At 36.0% G+C, this 23,399-nt stretch overlaps 1 protein-coding gene across 1 annotated transcript in view; it reads right to left on the bottom strand.

The window, feature by feature from the left end:
• PARN (poly(A)-specific ribonuclease) overlaps positions 1-23,399 on the bottom strand; it is a 60,357-nt gene that overhangs the window by 25,247 nt on the left and 11,711 nt on the right. The window contains exons 14-20 of the mRNA XM_082490504.1: positions 22,394-22,437; positions 21,867-21,909; positions 20,217-20,292; positions 18,164-18,274; positions 18,009-18,078; positions 11,302-11,357; positions 6,898-6,984 (exon numbers count right to left, since the gene is read on the bottom strand). Of these exons, the coding sequence (XP_082346630.1) occupies positions 6,898-6,984; positions 11,302-11,357; positions 18,009-18,078; positions 18,164-18,274; positions 20,217-20,292; positions 21,867-21,909; positions 22,394-22,437 (487 nt within the window). The remainder of the gene's footprint in view (positions 1-6,897; positions 6,985-11,301; positions 11,358-18,008; positions 18,079-18,163; positions 18,275-20,216; positions 20,293-21,866; positions 21,910-22,393; positions 22,438-23,399) is intronic.

Genomic DNA, 23,399 nt, shown 5'->3' with positions numbered 1-23,399 from the left:
AGGTGCGTAGTGCATACACAGGTGTACATGAGCCTGGAACTGTTCAGAAAGCAGTGACCGTTAGGGCTGCGTATGCATCCTGTATACCCTCAGACCCACTAGGGTAAGGACCAAAAGGAGAACGAGACACATCTAATACCTTTTTCACTCCCAGAGTATTCTTCTGCTTCTTCATAGAGCTTTTTTTTTTTAAGGGGAAAAAAAAAATAATCTTGTAGCAATTTAAGTAACCTTTGGGTTTTTTTTTAGTCCTCCTTTCATATGTTCTATATAATTCTACCAAAAAAAAAAAAAAAGCTGCCCTTTTTTTCTGGGAAATTTCAGCTCTGTACCAAAATAAAGAACAGCTCTTTGGGTTTTCAAACCTATCCGTCCTTCAGAACTACAGCATATCCTAAAGACACAGCATGGACAAGCTCCAGTTACCACTCACTGTTCCTGTACTAGTGTAGACACCCAAGCTAAGAAATTCCAGTAGAGCGGGGCAGGGGGGAACACAGAAGGTTGTTCATACAAGTGGAGAACTCCAGTTATTGGAACACACTAAATCTTCCAACTCTGGTTTGTTTGGATCAAACTATACACCATTTCCTGAATGTACAATGAAAACTAAGTAAATAAAGGACAAATGCACAAAATCAGGGACCTCATTTGGAAGCTGTGACAATGGAACTGTGACTGGAAGTAAGTTTCTCCATTCATCAAGCAGTTAGTCCATTTTCTATGTGAATGGCTTGAAGTGTCACATTAGCACTAAAAGAGCACATAATCAAGCAAAAGTAGAGGAAAGGATTCCCATTCCAGACACAAGGTCCTATTATATTCTGAAATCCATTTACATCTCCTGCCCTCATCTAAGTGCTCCACTGTTTGTACAATTCAGATATTGAAAATTAGTGTAATTTTTTTCAGGCAGACGAGGAAATCAAGTTATATATAACGTTACACCACCATTTAACCTTCAGACATTACAAGGTTAAAAACAATGAAGCAAAATGGCTTAAAACGCATTTTATTTTCAGATGGTTAATCTATTTAAATCTAATTTAGCCCACAGGTTACAAGGTTATAGAAGTCTCTTCTGAAATCCAGCCAGATAATAAACAGATTTTCTAATTATAAAAAATAAAAGCCTAGTTAGATTTAGTTTGCATGCTATACCTTTGATTAGCCAGCTATTTAGGACTTTAAGTTATAATCATTTTGATGGTTGCCAAACCCATAATTAATTCAGTATGGTTTCTGACATTTCCCTATACTAAAAGGCTAAGGCTGCTATTAAGAAGAGCCTACACTGAGAAGTTAAACGTTAGAATTTCTTTAAACACTTTGTAGGGCAAATAAATTCAATTGCTAATAACTCAGTCTTTGAAGAACGTAGATCTTTGCCACCTATGGGTAAGGGTCTTTACTGTAGGAAGAACATGCTCTCGGCAGGACACTTAACATTTCACAACACAGGAAAAGCCCAAGCTGATTTGCGATTGCAATTCAAAACTGTAGTGCATTTGGTAGGACCCCCACACCAAGCTTCCTTTAAATATTAGAAATTACTGCACAATTTAACACTGTTCCAAGTGCATTGACAAGTTATTGCTCTGAATTTCTTTGAGTATCAAGTCCTCCCCTTATGCATTACTAATTAGAAAGTTTTCTAAACAATCATTTGAGATGTCTGAGACCATACTCTTCTGTAATTGTTTGACATGGAAGTGCACTCCATGCTCTGTCCCTTTCCTACATATATGGTTAATTAATTTCATATCTACCCTGAACAGACCAAAAGAAAGATCAGAATGAAAAATTCTCACGAATATCTTGCAATTGTGCCCTTAGCATAAAATATCAAAAAGGATCAGTGATGGAGTAAAATCTCCTGAAGGAGTTCAGCTACTACTCAAATGGACTTTGGTGCCCATGTTTTCACTAAGTACCAACTAAAACTAACTAAATAAAAATCTAGCGATTGATGGCACATCATTTCAGTATCAGATGCTTCAGTATCAGATTGCTGCAGAAAGGCTGCTGCACTCTAAATGACTTTGGTATTTTAGATAATTAAGGGTTTCAATACCTGCCAACATATGCTGCCTTTATACTCAGATTTATACATTTTAAATGTATAACTTTAAGAACAAATCAAACATTAAATAGTGGACACTGAGCTGCAATCTGAAGAGAACTGCAACAAATGCTCTTATGCAATTCTCCATGCTTAAAAAATACTCTTTTCAGACTATGTCACATTTCATTATTATCAAGAAATAAGAATTTAAGAGAGATAAGATTAATAAATTGGATCATTCAGCAATCTTGCTAAGCACTCAGTAAATACTGTGAATTTCAAAAGTATGGTGAAAGGGCAATAAAGATCTGAAAAGCAAATGCATCCGCATTTGAAGGACAATATTTAACAATCAACATAGCCGCATGCCAACTTACTGCAAGGCTAATCCAAGTAAGCCACATACAGCAATGTAATAGAATACCAGCTCTAAAGAAATAAAACAGGAGATTTCTCTCTCTACACTTCAATAATTTGAGGAACACCATTGTCAGCCTGTACGATCCCTTGTCTATTTACTACTACATGCAGTGTCAAACAATGTCACCTGCCTAAAAAGGGTAACATTAAGTAAAGAATTATCAAGTGAAATAAAACATCTTTAGCCAAATAGGAGTACATGAAAATCTGATCTGTTGCTTCTGAGATGAAAGGCTCAAACTAAAGATGCAAGTGTGCCTCTAGCTCATGAGTCCCTAAGTTACAGATTGCTAGAAGATAGGAAAGTAGTTACTTTGGCTCTTTTCTTATACATTGCCTAAACAACTGCTAGTGGCAATTAAACGCTTAGGATAAGTATTAGGACTACATGAACCTTAACTAAAGCAAAAATGTTTATTAATATATACTACTTTCTGACAATTAAAAAAAATTACCACAATGATAGAATTGCTGAGAGTTTCTGGACACTGACTGCATCAGACAACAGAAATAGTTGAAGCTTTTAGTCTACGAGCAAGGGTTGAAGCATATATTAAACACAAACAACATTTTCCTGGTGAATAATTGAGAAGGGTTAACAGAGCTTCCACCCTTCTGGCAGGAAGACGGGGTACAAAGAAAGCAAGAACAGCTGAAGGAAACATAGGCATGAGAAGGAGGAGAAAACGCCAGAAATGCACAGAGAAAACTAGGATTAAAATTTAAACACCCCCCAAAAACAACAAAAAAAGAAACAACAAAAACCAAACAAAAAACCCCAGACCACAAAAAAAAAAAAAAGAAACCCCACACCCAAAAAACCCCCACAAACCAAAAAACTAACACTCAAAGCTCACATGTCTATATGAACACGAGGTCAGGAGAATACTCGATATATGTATCGTGTGCTAGAAGTTTTCCTTAAACTAGACTGTTCACCTTTGAAAGGGACATTTTTCAAGCTGCTTTTTTTTTTTTTTTTTTAATTAAAGTTAAACTGGGATTGCAGTACAGCAGTTAACATGAACAGGTGTCATAGTGTATGGAACTTGTAAATGAGTCCAAAAATGTACTTGAGAGTCACTTAAAATTCACCCATGTAGTACCTTGGACTTCCAGAACAAGATTTAAACACACAAAGCGCTGGTTACATTTTAAAAGTAATTTATGCATCTTCAAGATCATTATGACTCCATGAACTACATCGGTGTTCACCTCCCTGTTAAAGACAACTCTCATGTTCTCACAAAATACAATATATAGGTTTGACTCCACTCACTTGGACAATTTTTAGGTACTTTTTATAATACTTTTTAGCATGTCTTTTAATCAAAGAGATTCCTTTAAGTAGAAGTGAAGGCTATAGACAAAAGCTGCATTCCAGCAAATACTATTTTAATACCTTCATATATCACATCAGCATGACCAAATAAACTACACAAATTTAAAAAGTTAAAGAAAGTAAGTGTTTTAAGAGACTGCATAGTACTGCAAGTACTTGTACACTGAAACTACATTCACCCATGAGACTATAAAAACATCTTGCATGAACAGGTGTCCACTTGGTATGCATGCAGTACTGAAAGACTTCAGAATCATGAACACTCCTTGCAGAGTAGCAAACGTAAAACATTTCCAAGTCTGACACTGCAGCCCCTTCAGCTGTTTCACTGCTTTCATTAGAAGCTTCATGGAAGATTACAACTCTGCTTCAATACTTACTAGTCTAAAACAAATTCGAAAGAATTTTTCTATAAAGTCAGATTAATGTTGCTATTCAATTTAACAAATTATTTTTAATCCAGGTAAAAGCTTAATTTAAAAACCCTTTTGTTTAACTGGTGTAATAAATTGGCATAATTCATGTCTAATACTGCCATATTTTGGGGGCTTTTGGGAAATCAATTAACCTCACATTGCTGTCTGTCTGAGACACATAACTGTCTCTGTTCAGGTACAACTGGAAAAGCATGGGTTCTCCTCAAATTTTGGAAGGAACAATCTGAAGTTTGTTTTGAGATACCAGGGCAATAAGACCTAAACCAAAATATAGATTAAGTACCACCCAAATACCAGGAGTTTGTAAACCCAGGTATGAAAACATTCAGCTCCGAAATCTGGAGAAGTGAGAAATGGGAATTTCAAAACTGATTAGTATTTTAAGATGTGTTAGTGTGACCCCTGGTGGTAATGATCTGTGCTTATGTTTCACACCAACACTGAAGAGGAGGAGTTGATAAAATAAAAAAAAATTATATGGCTGAGTCTTTAAAAGCCTATAGAAAAAAACATCCAAATTGTGTTGTTTCTTACCCCTGTAATAGCAACTCTAGAAGAATCTCAGTAACATTCTACATTCCCACATTCTAGATTTCCCAATCAGGAACATTAAATCCTATCCAGAATTACACTGGTACCATGCTGCAGTACAGATCAAAAAGTCAGAAGGAACTGAGTGAATTTTATACAGGTCCAGAGACCCCGCACAGACTACCAAGTCACAATTCCAGGTGAAGAGGAGAACGGCATCATTCTGTAAACTAGTGTAGTTAAGTACAGCAAGTACAGGAATGACAAGACTGAGTACACTGAGGTACCTCCATCCTTCTCTGGTGATTAAACCTCCTTATGGATACCACAGCAATTATTTCAGTGGAGGTTAGGTTCAGGTTTGCCCTGAATTCGTTTGCCACGCTACAAACTCTGACTTAAGTCATTAAATGTGGTGCATAACAAGTGACAGGACAAGAGGAAACAACCTCAAGTTACACCAGGGGACGTTTAGATTGGATATTAGGAAAAATTTTTTCACCAAAAGGGTAACCAAGCATTGGAACAGGCTGCCCAGGGAAGTGGCTGAATCACCATCCCTGGAGGTATTTAAAAGGTGTGTAAATGTGGCGCTGAGGGATGTGGTTTAGTGCTGGACTTGGCAGTGCTAGGTTAACAGTTGGACTTGATCTTAAAGGTCTTTTCCAACCTAAATTGTTCTATGTTTCTATTTGAAACAACTGCAGTGCACTGATCAAAACTAGCTAAACTGACATCTCTTCATTTGCTTGTCTCCAAAAGGGGAAAGGTGCATTTCATAATAGAGAGCCAACTAGTCACTTGTCTGCTTAAAAACACATGTGAAAATATGCACAGTTTTTACAGCGACTGTACTCCAATGGACAAAATCAGTACTGGGACTTCAAGTAAGACTTGGGGCAGGAAAAGGGAAACTCTAGTGCCAAGCAGAAAATTTTTTAGGAATAGGGAAATTACAAATGCAGTCATACATGCTCTGCTTGGAGCTGCAAAGATTAATGTAATGTAAAGCAAAGATTTTATTTTTTTAAATAAGAAAGTGATCCCCCCAATAAACACTTTCAAACAATTTCTTTTTTTTTTTTTTGGAAGTGATTTCTCATTAAAATCCTTCTTACAGAATTTGAGGAAGACAAGATGCATAAGCGTATCTTATACGTAACATTTAATAAGCTACTTTCAGTAACATAATTATTGCAAGCAAATATTTCTCGAAAAGAATGGAAAAAATTATTTTAATAAGAGTGATAATTTTTGTTTTAAATTAAATGTTTTAAGAAATGGAAAGAAGTTACCTCTTTAAAAAAAAACACACGCAAACAAAAAAACCCCAGCAAAATAATTTAAAACTATTTGCAAGCCAGAATATCTCTTTTGAAGTGTTACCTTACCTAGCAATAAGAAACGAGAAACCAATCTGTAATAAAAATCTTGGAAACAACGTCCAACACAGGACTGTAGGAAAGTTCATTCTTTTTCTGATTTAGGGATGCAAAGCAAGAATTAGGTATCAGGAGATCGCTGATCTCTGATTAATTAGGATCTCCATGTCCTCACATCATATACTAATATGCAGCAGAAGCAAAACAGGACTACCAGTCCCCAGTTATTAGACAGCTTTTTTGTTGTTTCTTCTGACTTGGACGGCATTCACAATCTCAGAATCAAATTGGCTAATTTCAAGCTTGCTTGCCTAGACTCACATAAATTAGCTTCTGGCTTCAAGCAGGCTGCAGAATGAACCTTATTCCCAAAATCTTGATCTGCCATTCACACCAATCCCCACTCCCTTTACCCACCTATATAAACTCTTACCTCCTCCCAGGAGAGGCTGCAAATAAAAGGCTCAAAGGGCCATGATATTCAACAAACACCACATAAGAAAATTTCTAAAGAACAGTTTGTCAGGGCAGACATTTTCAACACATCACTACAAAGTCCACAGGACACCATTCAAAAATTACAGAAGGAAATTCATCATTATCTATACTAGGAGTAAGTCTGCATCCACAAATTAAAAATAACAAACAAAACAAGAGGTACTTGCTAATGACAAAGAGGGGGAAAAAAATGTATAGGGAAGAATAGACTATACCACTCACCAAAGGCACTGAAAAGCTGGTAAAGGTCACTAGTCTTCCACTCTTTGGGAAAAGTAACATGAAGAACATGATCTCGTTTTGGCTGCACTGTGAAACAAAAAAACCCACATTTTTTAAAATAAGAGTCACTACTCGTATCTTTAGAATATCCTAAAAAAGTTATCCAATATGGTCATGTAGCTATTTTTTTTTCTTTCCCACTTTTTTTTCTTAAATAAGAAAACAGACCAAGATCTAGGAAACTACCTCAGATGCCAACAAAAATGCATGAAATAGACATACTAAATCCTACTAGCTCATCTGTATAAGAAATTGAAACAGCATCACACGCAGTGGGAAATGCCCACAACCCAGTCCTTCCTATCCTTTGCACCAAGTTTAAGGACAGAAGGAAAAACCAACAGCCTCTAAAGCTAGAGCTGGAGCATCAAAAAAAGTCTTAGCAATAATTCAATGTTGCCATTTTTCTGTCAATAAAAAAAAAAAAAAAAAAAAAAAAACTTACTGTGAAACAATGTTCAATTCAGTTTTTATGTAACATTAGGTACAAACTAGAATATACACACCAACAGACTTTTTTTCTTAATTAAAAACTACACCAGGAAAAAAAAAATAGCATATAAAGGCCAACATCTAAAGAAGTACAAAAGAAACCTTTGGTGTACGCTGAAAGTTATTTGGAGCTTTGTGAATTTGAGAGAGAGAATACAAGTCAAACTGCGGGACAAGGTAGGAGTACAGCAGAATTATCACTGTACGTCTGCCTTACTTTTCACACTTCCCCCTACATATCTGGTTTTGGTCATCATCAGAGGCAAGCTACTGAACAAGATGGACCTTTCACCTCGCCCAGTAAAGATCACTTGTACATAAGAGATCACCACAATGTACACGCGACTGAAGTTCCTTTCACTAGACACCTGTGAATTCCTGTAATATTTTAAAAAGAAGCAAGTGAAATACTATATTTTAAGGTGCAAAGATATCGAAATATTTTCCATTTTCATATGAAACTATTTACAAGTCATTAATTGAGCCTCTCCACAGGTATCTGCAGACATTTATGTTTTTATGCATGACACATTACTAGATCTTCCCTTGTCATTTTACTTTTGATGTTAGACAGAGGCTGAACCATTAAAGTGGAGTGTTCCACTTTATCATTTACCGCTCTAGTTTGTTAAAGGTAACTCAAGGGTTCACTACACACAGCTTTATATGATCAGATTTTAACTTGACCACACGGAAACGCTCCCAGGAAGAGCTTCTCTCATCCTTGGGTACAGAGATACAGGGACTGACTTTCATCTTAGTGAATCACCCTCCTGAATTCTTTTGTGATACAAACTTTTCTCATTTCTGATTGCCTCAGCTTTCAGCATTAAAATAGGAGAATTTTTCAAGGCAGATCTCATTTGTGGAGCACATGTCCAAATCGGACTATCAACCAATAGCTATTGCTACATGAGACTTTCATGTGTACTTGACCCCATTACACATGGGCAAACCCGTCAGGTTTTTTCCCCCACATTTGGTTAAGATGCAACTTTGCGCTGTTTACTGATTAAAGCCTTGTGGATTTTTAATTTCACAAAGGCAGTTAAGCATTAGCAATTACTACGATTTAGTTATGACTAATAATTACAGTAAGTGGTACTGTCCTCAGCCTTGTATGCACTTTATACTGGAAAGTATGTACGTTTCTGGGTGTAACTATTCCACAAGTAAGGCTTCATTTTCGCATGAACTTGAGAACTGTAGCTTTCAACAGCTACAGTGTTTCGTGAATACCTAGAACAGATTTTTATGCATTTTGGTTCTAACCCTGCGCAAAGGGTTAATGGAATTTTTATTCCCAAATAATTTTTAACATCTTGCATAAACTCAACAGAACACAACAGTTACTCAGAGGCCTCTAAAATTCAAGTTCCTAACCAAAATATGTCATGAAAATAGGACAGAGATTTCAAAATATATCTGTCTTCTAAGAAAGAGACTGTAGCATGAATGCAATTATAGTATTAAAATGCTAAAAACCAAAACCAAAAACTTCACAAAAGCACCATTATGCAAATATCAGCAGTAAAAATAACACAGTTGTAACTTGGCATCTCATAACTGAAATACTGAATGCTTAATGAAGTCAGGTGAAAATCAATTTCATAAGTTTTGTTTTGAGTTATTACTTGTTTTGCTCTACTTAGGTAAAGAACCTAATATTTCAGTTGCAAAGAAATGGAAGACCCTGTGGTAAGTTGTAACATGGTGTCTAATTAGTCAGTTAGCAGAACACATGCAGCTTACAAAAGGGTAAATTTTTCATTTGTCTGATAATATCAGCTGAAATAAAATTGATATTGGAGACAGGTATGCAGGAATATAGCCTTTTAAGATCATTGCTGTATACCCTATTCAACAGCTAAGGATTCAAAGGTTTAAGTATTAGCAATCCAGTAGCAGAGAATTGTAACAGTAACAACTATTTTCCGATGTTGTAACAACCTTTTCCTATTGATTAGGGAGAAGAAAATACTCCTAACCCTCCACTACCAGTTTATTCTTAAATTCACTTTGAATCCTCTGTCAAACCCCTATACCTTCTACCTACTCATGTGAGAACTATTTGATTAATATTCTGCTTTGCAGTCATTTTGTGCAGCAACTTCATTCTTTTTAAAGGAGTTTTCAATATACGGAAACAAAAGAAGATGATGAAAGTCACGTTCACATACTCAATGTTATCTGACCTAGCACGTGTTACCAAACTCCATTATTTCTAAAAAAATTGCACAAGCTAGCTATAACGCTACAGGACAAACAAACTGACAAACACACCAAAACTTATTACAGTCACCTAGTTAGCTGCACCTCACCTTTTTTTTTTTTTTTTTTTTAAATAAAGTCTTCAAGTATATCTACCACAGAAATGTGGCCTTATTCCTTACGTGGCTTTACTTCTCTGCAAAAATGCCCTCACACACAACCACCAACCAGACAGCTTTGCCAACGTACAATGGCATTTAAATCTCAGAATAGAAATGAAAGTTTCTAAAGCAGCCAGCCAAACGTGCCACCCTAGGTGTACTTTCCATTTTGAAGCTTAGAAAGTCTCCCCAATTCAGATTCTGCTGTAACATCTGCATCAGTCTGTTCCACAGGAGTGGCTTTCAGATAAAAGAGACAGACTTTCAGAGGCAGACTTTTTTGGCAACTCTTCTTGGCAAAGTATCAAAACAATCCTGTAAGTTGGCCAGCAATTGGAAGTAGCATCTTTACAGCTTAGTAGCTTTGGCATTCTCTCAATGACCCAAAGTATTTATCCATTCTTCCACTCAATATCAAATGGTTGGGGAAAGAAGTATGCAACATAATTAGATAACCATTCCAATAGATCCACCAAGCCAGAGCTCAGTGATCTGACCATCTAACTGCATTTCAAAAGTAAATATATGCCCTTACAGCATATATTTTCCTCTCCAGTAGTTACTTCTATCTTTATAGTACTGTATTCTGTTACTATTAAACTAGCATCCAGTCTGAGCTCTCCGATGCATGGGGTGGAAAATGTCTTCGCACCAATATTGCTTCCAGATGGGTATCATTTTTAAGACATTCACGTATCTGGCTTCACGGCATAAAATTAAGCTTTCATCTAGTCAAGGACTAAACTGACCTCCAGGGATTCACAATTTTGTAAGTCAAGACATCAGTGGTAACACACATCTGAAGCTTTGTCCCTCACAGTATAACATCCCATAACAGTAAGGACCTTTTTATTAGCAAAATCTGTTTTCATTTAAATGTATTAACAACTCATTACAGCCCTTGGTCTGTAACCTGAAATAACTTGAAACGTAACAATATTTCAAGTAATATTTTTCCATTTATGTAATCATAATCTCAAGCAGCAAAAGAATTCTAATGTTTTGATCGAAGTTAAGTAAAGGTAGTGCTGCATGCAAATTGTGAAGGAAAGTGGCCAGAAGACTTTCAGAACCACTTGCTATTCACTCGTTCACACTCTGTATTTACTGCCAGGGTGACGTGAGAGGGGGAGAGTGTTAAGACCTCACTTGACATGTTGGACAGTATGCAAGAATAGGGACCCAAAATAACCATAAAGCTGTTAACTTCAAACTCTGTTACAGTTAGTTAAAATAGTTTAATCTGTTCTAGACAATCCCCTTTATGAGGCAGATTCTCTGGTTGAAGTTGAAAAACTTATGGTTTTACTGTTTCATTGAAAAACAAAAAAGGGGACGCTTAGATCATTTGATAAGTGGCTAATAACCTAAATGCAGCTGATGTCCCATGATTTAGATATATGATATTTGATCTTCACGCTTCCTCCTCCAGAAAATTAGTCAGAATGGTACCAAGTTTACAATGAAATAAGCTACTTACAGTCTGGTCCTTCCAAATTGAGGTATGGTATGTCCATTACTCTCATAAGAAATAGCCTGAAGCAAAACGGAAAAGCACTATTAGCAGATTTCTGCCTGAAGACTTTTTAATAAGCTTTATTTCTTATAGTTTTTTACATGTTGCTTCTGAAGAAGCAGAATTAATCATCCCAATCACACCTTAAGCTATATTAAACCAAACAGACCCTCTAATTAAGTCCAATCCATTATCTAACAATCCAGATTCAAAAAGTTACTTGGCATCATGCTAGTAGTTTTACTTATTCAACAAGACAAGAACGAAAAAACCCCAAACTGTTACTGCTGAAAACAATTAAAACAAGTGGGGAAATGAACATTTAGAAAGTAGCAGCTCTGCACAATAAGAGCCAGTTACACAGTGGAGAGTGCAAAAGCTGTCATTCAAAATACACATGTAGTTTCCCATTTTCTGAGGACCGCAGCATGCTTTAGACATAATGGATTTTAAAACCCTAAAACTGCAAAAACAATTGTGCCCTCAAACCAGGACACACTTTAGTGGAAACAACCAGGATGAGTCTTTTGCCCTTTAACATATAACTGACGAGTTTCTCAAAACGTTCAAGAAATGCTTTCCATAAAAGTTCATATGCAGCTCTGAAAACTATTTCTGTCCAAAGTAAGGTAAGGAGCCTAAAATCCTGTCACAGGTATAGATGCCACATTGCTGTAACAAAACATTTGTTGTGTATACTGTTCACTGGAGGGTTAAAATAAATAACTTTTCTATCATAACTTCAAAAAGCTTCTAAAATGCTTATCAGATTACAGTTACAGTATTCAACTAAGTAATAACTGATAAAACAGCTGATAAAAACATTTATGTATGTAGACTGATCTGTAATTCTCTAGAAATTCTTTGTATCATACCACACTCACTAATAGTTTTTAAGAGTTTGACTATTATGCCCCTATGGTTACTTGTATTACTGAAAAGTCTACTGGAGTGCAGTTGACAACTCGTCGTTGTTATAAACACTAAGGAGAAAAAAAAAAAACAAAAAAAACCCCAAAAAAAAACACTGAGGAGAAAATGGACTATATGACAGGTTCACATGAGAGCCAGAGGGTCTTCAGAGAACTGGCACCAGTTATGATTCACACTGTCCCATTTAATTTCTCTTCCTGAGTCTCAGGGAAGATACAGTATAATGGGCACTGTGTCCCCCTGAGCACTGCAGAACCTAAAAGGAATTTTATTAATAAAAATTAGAAACATCGGCATCAGTTAACTTTAGAAACTTTAACAATCCCAGCACAGCACTAAGTAATGAAGACATTTTACAAAGGAGCCAGAGTTTCTTCTTATGTTTAGCATTAGGTGTAATACCCCTATAGCCTTGGCTTCATTATAGTTGTCTAAACAGGACAGGAGTGACATTTTGAGAATGAAGCTAGCTCCAGAACACAGCTTCCACAAGGAAACAGAGAAAAACATCCTTACTGTGACATCTCCTACAGATCTGGGGTAATACTGACAGGACATGCAGTGCTATTGCTCAAAAAAGAAACAAAAAAAGCCATCCACCCAGAAAACAACAGACAGGAGACACAGTGATCAGGCCATAAGGGTATCTTTTATGAGATTAAAGGGAGAAGGAATGCAAAGAGGGAGTGTGGGACATCTTCCAAGGAGGAATAGAAGGGAGGTGACTACATTCTGTCTCTGGTGGAAGACATCAGGCAGGATCATACCACCATCACAGAGCACCTAGCTGGGCAGAAAAGAACTTGCAGGTCTGAGATCTATGCTCTGCTAGTAAGGCGGGCTTCACTTCAGACTGTCGCAAGATGCTCAGATCTATTTATTACCTATGATTTGTGCTCATGCCTTCATCTGAAATGATGTTAATGTCACTGTTAGTACAAGCCACAGCATTCTTTGGACTCCAGTGTAGGTGATAAGCATAGCCTAAATACACAGTATTGCAGCTAGTCAGTAAAAGCAGTTTAGACTTCACTGGATGAAGGCTGTCCATCGAAATTAGCAAAATTTTTTAAAAAAAGGCAGATTTGGTTTAAGTCGAACTATCTGAAGAAAAAGCTTTCACAGAATTCTTGGAACCAGCTACTTTTTAAAGTACTCAAATAACTAGTTTAGTTTCCTAGGTAGCAGTTTTCATCAAGATGAAGTTTACTAAAAATACAACAAAAACTTCTGGGGAGAATATTAGTTAAGCTGCCCTCCCCCAGGTTTTATCATGTTGAGGAAAGCAATACAGAGGCCAACAGCAAGAACAGATCTCTCCCAAAAAAATGCATATACCTGAGATCACTTAAGATCAGTTTTTTATCCTCCGAGACAAATCCTACATTTATTTGTTTTGTCAAAGAACTATGTCTCTAAACAGCACATACACACACACACAATCCTTAAAGAGATAGTATAAATATTGATTTTAATATTAAGTGCACTTGAAGTATGTTACAGCAGTAACTGCATCTCTTAGCACTAACTTACATCACATGAATTATGAACACCGAGTTGCAGCATAATTCACAGCTAAGTATCCATAATTATGGTTGTATGATTGCCCACCTATCTGCAGAAAATTTAAACTAATAAGGTTGTTCTGTACAACAACATAAACCCTACTTTATACTGTTAACTAGATTTGTGAAGTTGTAGCCATGACATTCCTTTTCACGACATTAATTCACAACTACTTAAGCACTATACTGACCAAGCTAAAAAAAATTTTATTTCCTACATAGTTTAGAGGCTACAACCAGATCACATGGTCAGAGGTCTATTCCTCAATATCCAACTATGTCCTAGGAACTTTCAGGTATTTTGAGACAGCCACTTGGAAGACAATTGTTTCTGTGGCAAGTCAAGTGAAATAAGGAGAGCAAGGCTGTAATCATGCCACTTCACAGCAATGCACAGAAGTAGCCTCAAGTAGTGAACATTCTTCCTCTGCACTGAGATAGGATGAAAGTTTTCACAGCTGTGTGATGAACAGTGTAGAGAAACTGATGCAGCTAAAAACCAAAAAGGCATCTTTTAAAACCCAGATTAGTTTACCAATCCAGCTCAGGAACCAGTACAGCCATGTGTGGCTGAAAACACAAGGACAACAATTGTTTACTCCTATGTTGTGATTGAAAACTCATCGGTCAAACTGCAGAAAAGCACATTGATGTTCTTTTTCAACAATTTTGCAACAAAAATTAAATTAATATAGAAAAGCCAAGGAAGAAATTAACTGATTTGCAATATATGCCAGAGAACCTAGTTCTCTGGTGAGACATTTCCCACAAATATACCACAAAACCAAGCTATTTGCGCATATGTCAAATTTTGGTCTCTGATATTCCTTTGTATGAAAAAAAGTATTTCTAAGATAATTTATATTTCTACGGACCATCATGCTATTCAGCTCAATAAAAAATGGTGTTTTCATTTCTCTACATCTCTTTCACCCATATCCAACTACATCAAAAGAAAAAAAAAAAACAAAACATTCAAACAACGCAAGGAGATCTGAAATAAAGTTGCCATTAAAAGTTTGGCTTGCAGGTGGGGAAGAGGTATGGAAGAAGATAAGAGATGTTGCTCTAAACAAACAGGTCAAAAAATTTCAAATCAACTCCAAAGCATATAGCATAATATAGCATTTAAATTATACACATAAGAGTTTAGATATTACAATATAAAAAGCCCCATCATCTCAACTTGTAAGTGTTCATCAGGGATTACTCACAGCAGATTGTTCACATGATTTTTCAAAGATGTTGTGTATACAATGAAGCATAAAGATTACAGAAATGCATCTCTGGAATTCTTGGCTTATTGAGTTGTTTATCAAATAACTTACTGCATTATGCCTAAAAGAGCCAAACAACCCTAAGGCAAAGTCTGTTTTTAATCACTTACGCTCTTACAAGAAGTTGAAACCAAAGATTTTACCTACAGTCATCATTAACCTATATGAACATTAACTTATATGCTGGCCACCACTCCTGAAAGGCAAGCCAGGAAGTTCTGTAACTTTGCTGACATAATGAAAGAAGTCAAAATAACTACTGAAAAAAAGTATTACTGTCCTTTGAAGGCTAAGTCTGTAAAAATCAAAGCTTGATTTTTCAGTTTTAAATTTACTCCCACTACTCACATTAGTGATAAGTCTATTCAAACAAAGAACATTTCCAAAATCCTATCCCAAAATTAAGACTTGATAAGCAACCCAAAGAATCATAAAGTGGTCTGCTTTAAAGAACATTTTCAAGACTCTCTTGACAATAGTTCAAACTGAGAACACTGCTTCTAAATAATTGCCTTATAATAAACTACTCTGTTCAGCTCCTTTCAGGAAAAACTTTTGTGACAGACAGTATAACTTTCATTTGTTTAGCTTACTGTTTGCATGTTGTAGTTTGTGTTTTGCTTGAAGAACATGACTACAGCACAAAGGAAAAGGTTTCCTTGTTCTGACTGCTGCCCACAGGATCAGGTAGAACTTCTGGAGGAAGGAGGAAGATAGTTTTTTTTCTCCCCGGGAGGAAGAGAGGATGCTCAGCTAGGGAAAGCTTCTAGACCACAAACTAGAGAAAACTAGGTGTAGCAGGAAACTAGCTGGCAGCCCAGAGCATACCTGCAAAAAAGCCCCAGAAGCAACATACTTACTAGGGACCCTGAGATAACTACGGAAATTGCACAAGTCCTGGATGAAACTTACAGGTACTAAACAGACCAAGTGCTGGAAATAGCAATCTGGTCTGCAAGGACATACTGTACATAGCAAAAGACTTTGTCATTTAAATATCCAACAGCTCCGGCTTATGACACGTTATTAAATCTTTCCTTCTTTTTTTTTTTTTAAGTATAATTGAATAAACGGGGTTGTCTTATTCTGATTTGTTATTTTGCATTATAGTAAACAAAAAAAAAAGTTTTCAAAATACAAGCTGCCTTGGCCTGCTCACTACAAGCAAAAGGTGAGACAGTCTCGTCTCCAAACTCTGACTGAGGTGAGGTGGCAGATGTTAGTTAGAACATGGCAAAGCTTCTAAGATCATGTGAAAGTAAGACAGTGCAAGTCTTCCAAGTCTCTGTGATTTAAAAACAATATATAGCTTTTCTGAAACAAGAAGCCACAAGTTCTGAATAAGGACAGAATGGATAAGCTTCCTTTTTTTCTTGTAAACAGTAATTTTCAATTCTTGCTTAAAAAAGAAAAAAAAAAAACAAAAACAAACCAACCAAAACCTACACGCTGTTGTTCTTACAATTTTTTGGTAACTTTCCCTTTTATTACAGTTAGGCAGTGTTAACTCTGAAGCCAGAATAGACATGGCAGGCTTCCTCTCAAAACTTTGAAACGTCACTGTTAGAGGAATGTCACATTTGAAGTACATAACTTCATGAACTTGAAAAAGCTTAAATTTAACCTATTATTGTGACAGTTTTAGAAGTTTCAGTTTGTATTTGTTGCAGATATGCATCTCTAGAAAGAACTGAAAGCATTTTTGTTAATGATTGAAAAAAATAACCCCCTCAAACTGGCATCTACTAGTTGTCATGTGTATGTGCTGGTGTTACAGAAAACAACCCCAGGATAAATCCTATCTTAAAATGAAATTACACCGATCAATTCTATCATCACCTTCACATTCAACTCAAGTGGTCACTGCAGGTCCGTGTTCAATCTAAGGAATCTACATACAATTTGTAACATCTGCTAGAATATATGGAGTTACTGCCTTACATGCCTCAGTGTCACAAGAATCTCCTAACTGCTGTCACTATAGTCATTTGGTTTCCAGACCAATGAAAGCTGAAAGCCATTGATCGTGATTATTCTTTCATTTGTGTGGGCCATCTGAAGCTAAAATAATGACTTTTGCTAACTCCTATATGATAGGATTGAATTTGTCCTGAATTTAAACAAACAGACAGACTAAAGCACCAGGAGCTTTTTAATTTCAACTCTTTTCCCTTTACACAACAGGTTGTACTACCTTTAGAAGCTTCATAAGGTAAAATCTACTGATTAGACATCCAAAGAATCAAATCTGTGCATAAAGACTTCTAGATTTCTCAAGTCTTACTGCAATTTGTTCAAGTAATTTGCATGGAGATCTAATTCAAAAGCAAAATAACGATCATAACATCATCCCACAAACTACTAATCATGCATGTTTATTATTCCTTCTTAAAAGTGAGTTACCTGATAATGTTAATACAATAGCTTTGCCTTGTTTGGATTGATATCACAGTAGGAATATTTTAGTTTTTCCAGACTGTTCAGCATGCTCAGTTTTAACTATCACCAGTTTCTGAGTGTCCTACAACACAAAGAACAGCTAACCAGTTTTTCTTCAGTTCCACTACTCCCAAGGCTTATTCTAGAAATAATTTTCTAAATTGTAAACATATTCTCAACACTGGCATAGACAATGCCATTAAAGCAGTCCAAGTTCTCTTCTAAACGTCCTTTTACAGGTTAGCAGGAAGTAAAACATTCTCTTCAAAGAAAAGGTATTTACTTTACAAATCCTGGCCTCTTTGCAGCATTACTACCGTGAACCAGAACACCAATCAAAACCAAAGCGTAAAGAAAAATGCAGTTAGCCATTGATTCTGAAGCTAGAGATATCCATTCTAAGGGCACTGTTGCATTTCCACACTTTAGCAGGGCCTTTAATACAACAGCTACTTACTTGTTAAAAAAAGGTTCAATGAGTTCTGATCTAGCAGACACATGGTTTTTCGGAGGACTGAGGAATGAACCTGATGAATGAAGAAGAAATTCAGTATGTAATAAGCAGCTACAGATAGCACTAAGGAGAAGGTTTGAAAAAAACTATGTAGATACCGAGGAAATTAGCCATGGAGATGAAGCACAGTCCAGTAATGTAAGCATCATATCCTGCTTCATGAAGTTGTTCAGAAGCTGTATCATAACTTGGAAACCCTTCTGCACTTTCTGAGGAGAAAAAATAATTTGTAAACACATTATCACAGAAGTTAAAGGCAGCCCTGGATATTTACCCACACACTTACTTTGTCAGAGCATAACATCATTTGGCTAAGTTGATACTATTTTCAGAAGTTCTGATATCAGAAGTTCTGAAAAAAGCACGTTTTGTTTTGTATTTTTACATAAGAATAGATTCCTAGGCTAGAAACCCCTTCCTATAAAAAAAGCTATTAATTCACAGACCTACTTAGCCAAAACGGAGTATTAATTCTAATACAATGACAGCAGGATTCCCCACACAGCATTTTTCTTCCTGACTGTCTTGCATTTAAAAGAACAGACACTAGGGCTAATTGAAAACTCTACTATTAGCTTGTTTGCTAACCATCCGATCAACCTATGGTGAGATTTTTCAAGGTATTTAAATGATGAGGATGGAACTAAGTGACTAAAGGATCTCTTTGTTGACAATCATGCTTGGTGTTTATGTGAAGACCTTGAGAAATATCCCTTGAATCACCTCTGAAAATGGGAACCTTAACAGGCACTGCTCTGAAGAGACGTGTCCAAAAATGCCCAAATCTCAGTAAGAGAGAAATAAGTGCACATCACACTTCTTTCTTTCTAATTTAATTTTTTCTCACTCCCAACATCAAAATTGTTTAACCTCTGTAGCCAGCTTCCCAACCTCTAGAAAGCTGGCTCATTTTGCTCCAGAAGTTATACTCAGAATAAGATGGAAGAACAAAATTAATTGTTTACAAAGCCAGAATCATGACCTCATTACATAAGGTACAGACTGAAAAGTGAACTCTGTAATTCCATTTAATTTATTGCATTCGATCATAGCAAAAGCAGCTAAAACAATGCTGAAACGTACCTAGGATTTAAAACCGTGATAAAGAAATACTAGCATAACTTATACAATGGAAATTCATAAGCATATATACTTATATTTTTTAAAATGAAACTTGAGATGAAATTTTATATATAAACCTGGAGTAGCAAAACATCAGGCCTTTGTTCAGATGAACCTTTGTAATATTTATTTTAAAAATAAAGTTGTCAGATTCAGACAACATTAAACTATACTGGCTGAGCTGAAAAGGACATTTCTTAGTGCTTTTTTTTTTTTTTTAATAGATACACATCCAAAAGAAAACATAAATGAACAGTTAACAAAAGTATTCTAGTATTTTTAAACATGCTTTGCTTTGGATGTTCTGAAGCACATTAATCACTTCTGACTAAATATTAACACTTCCGAGTCAGTTAAACATTATGGTCATATTTTGCTCAAAAAAAAAAAAAAGTAAAATTATTATTTTATGACATCAGCAAAAACAGTATCTGACAGCTGCCAAATTATGTTACATCCTGAGAAGCTACAGAGGATATGCCACTAAAAGGTCTGCATGCAATTACTGTACACTCCATATGCACAGTATTACTTAGGTCTAGGCAGCAACAGCTCCTGCTCATTGTCCAAGACGACTGTAGATTATTCATGTCGTTATCTCTCCCGTTACTAGAAATAAAGCGTATCTGCTCTGCACATTCAGCAGTATAAAAAAAAAAATCACGCATCTTGTTTTTGATTAAGCCTTGAGACTTCCCCTTCCATCATACTCTACTGTTCAGTATTGCCCTCCCTTTTCTAAATCAGCAGCTTAAAAAAAATTCCAGAACCTTGAGATAAGCTTGCCCTTTGATTAAATATCGTCTCATTCACCTCAAAGCAAAGAAAGCTCTAAAAGAACTTTAATAATTTCTAGAACACACAACTAGTCACTACTGTGCAAGTTTTCTGTGTTTTATTTGTTCAAGTGCCTATTAGAGTTTACATTTCAGAATTTACATTTCAGACCAAGAACAAAAATAATCAAAACACTTTCTTTCCTCTGAAAGAAATAATTTCAGAAATAAGACCATTTTGATATAGCCTTACCAACTTTAGGAGGACTGAATGGAACCTCTTTTAAACGCTTTTCCAGTTCTGCAAGGGATGTATTATTAATGATCTCCTGCAAGAAAAGACTCCGTTAACTGCCAATGCCAAGCACATTTTCCCTGGAAACTGACATCAAATAGGGTAAAATGAGTATTTACTGCTGCCACCTTGTGTTCTCAACGATATATATATAGTGCCTTATTTCAAACTAATATACCAGAGAAGTCTATCAAGACAAGTTTTAAAAAGTTAACTTGCCCCACCTACAACATAATACCTATGAGTCACAAGCATTTATTAGTATTTTTCAGAATTCTTGATGATTAATTATGTCAAAGTAATATTTCTATTTGAATCTGGTTCCATGCATGGTACACACGGCAGGGGAAAAGGCAACACCGACAGCAAGGCAAAATATCCTAAATATTGATCATAATGGTTGAAGGCATTCAAGGTGACTATGGAAGCGTGCTGGTTGACTAGACATACCCGAATAGTTTTATAAGTGTAAATACTGCTGATTTAAAGAAATACAAAGCCAGTGAAAGAAGCCTGACAATCAGAAAGCTGCTCCTACACTTCAGTTTAGCTGAACTGCATTACTGAATCTATGTATGCATATATAAAATGTCACAAAAAGATACACAAATTGCATTTGAGCAGAAGCTCAAATGATGCATTATATTGGCATCCCAAAGCACTGTTTGATAACAATAGCCTAAAACCCAAGCATCTACTGTAAAAATTACAAATATCAACATAACTGTACCAAACGTAAAACTTGTGCAGGATTATTAGTTTTCAGAATACAAAAGCCTCTATTCTTACTACAGTCATATGCAAGACAAACCTGAAAAATATCTACTAAGTACATTTTAATGAGATTTTCTGTTTTGCAATTCTGTAAAGTCAGAGATGTATGCAGAAAGATAGATGCTGCTTCCTCAGCAGGTGTTTTAATTACTTCATTCCAAACGCACACAGGAAAGCAAGAATATGATCACTTATCTCAATGCTTCTTTGGAAGCATTAAACTTAAAACTGCAACAAACACAGAAGTCATTTGTACAAAAGTAAAATTTGTATTCTAAAACCTTTGTACGTTTAGATAAGGCATGAAGAAAAATCATTCTTTTACAAAAAAAGAAGGATCACAGAAAACATTGTTAGACATCTTTCTCTGAAAAGGCAATCCTGCTTTAGCAGGGGAGTTGGACTAGATGATCTCTAGAGGTCCCTTCCAACTCTGAAAAGTCCGTGATTCTGTGAAAACATTGTTAGACATTTTTCTCTGAAAATAGATCATTTGTTTCACTACACACTTAATGCAAACTTAGAATCATAGAACCATAGAATTGCTGAGGTTGGAAGGGACCTTTAAGATCATCAAGTTCAACCATTAACCTATCCTGACAAAAACCACTTCTAAACCATGTCCCTAGGTACCACATCTACCCTTTTTTTAAACACCTCCAGGGATGGCAAATCCATCACCTCCCTGGGCAGCCTATTCCAATGTTTAATAACCCTTTTAGTGAAAAAATGTTTCCTAATATCCAATCTAAACCTCCCCTGACATAACTTGAACCCATTTCCTCTCATCCTACTTCTATCTTCAAATCATTTTATAATATTATATTAAGTTACCTTAAAAGGTTGTGTACTTGCCATCAGTTTAGTATCCAATAGCCTAGAAAGAAAGAGCTAAATAAGTTGAAATGGAAGAACGTCCATTTTGCCAAATCCTCAAAAATGTTTTGGTGTATTAGCTGGGAAACAGCAGTTTTACCCCAGTGAAAAATTGCTCTCAGGTCTTAGAGCAGCCACAACACTCCTTGGCTTTGTTGAGCATGAAAAAGTACAGGAACTAAGCCATAGCAAGAGATGCAAACAATAAGTAGCAAATAAATCTTGTTCCAAACGCAGCGCAGATTCATAACACCAAACGTCATGCCAGAAACAAGGGGGTAACAAAGCTGCATCTTTTGCCAAGAAGCAGAACAATAGCACTGCTTTTCTGAGAGAGAGATGCTACAGAATACTTTAAAAAAATGTATTTATCTAGCTTGTTCCCAATTTAATTCCAGTAACAGCTATGTTACAGGGCTAGGACAAACAGTATCAGCTTGCTAAAACAATACTAAAATAGTTGAAGGTTTGAACTAAGAACTTACCGGGGAAAGACACATGATGTTACTTCCTTGAACTCACTTAGGTCCTAATTTAACATTAAACCAGAAGATAAAATCCAAATAAAATAATGGTTTATCAGTCTCAGAATGACAGATAGCAGTAGCTACAATTATCCAATCAGCTTCTAAAATTGAGATACAGTGACTGAATTCTCACCTCATAAACAGCATTACCATAAATACCACCTGCAATTGCATAGAACTACACTCTAATTATTTCTGATTTGTCTGTGATTTGCAAGAGAAACATTTTATCACCTCCAATACCCTATCCTATTATATAACCTAGACTACCTCTAATTCCAGCTGTGTTACCAGTTCTACTTACATGTTCCCAGCATTTAATATGTCAATGGAATGTAAGCAGCCACTCCAGGCGGACAGTTGACTGCCTACTGGTTTACATCTTCCAAGTGTCAAAAGTACAGGAACAACTGACAACTGCTTATTTTCCAACACCATCCAAACAGGTCCCAAACTCTTCTCCCATCTCACAGACAAGTCTTTCCCATAACACCCACAAGTCCTAGAGGATTGCAAGTAATATAACCATCACGTGGGCCATACTTCCAATGAGAACTTTGGCTTCTTCAGACAATGTCCTCAATGCCAATACATTGCCTAGTTTAACTTAATTGTTAGACTACTGCAGTCACTGTTTCATGTTAGGGAGCCTGAAAGTATGCTCACTCCAATTATTCAGACATTCCACTTCTTCACCCCAGTGAACATCATCCTGCTGCAAGATTTCTTATCATTCTATTAATTGTACTGTACTATATGAAAACACGTATTCCTGCTTTGCAAACTACAGGGGGAAAAATGCCACACAATAATGTTGAAGCTCCAAATCAGCATCTTAAGTCAGTCAGTTAAATTTACCTGCTGTTATCCAAGCAGGACTAACAGATAAGAGCAGAAACCACAATTCAATTCCAAAGTTTAATTTGAACATTTTAAAAATGTAAAGGAGAAGAGTTCAATCCAA

Source organism: Vanellus vanellus (genome assembly GCF_965231255.1).
Source record: "Vanellus vanellus genome assembly, chromosome: 14".
NCBI classification, from domain to species: Eukaryota; Metazoa; Chordata; class Aves; order Charadriiformes; family Charadriidae; genus Vanellus; species Vanellus vanellus.
Note: the sequence above shows the minus strand (reverse complement) of the source record. Positions and strands in the feature narration are given on the sequence as shown.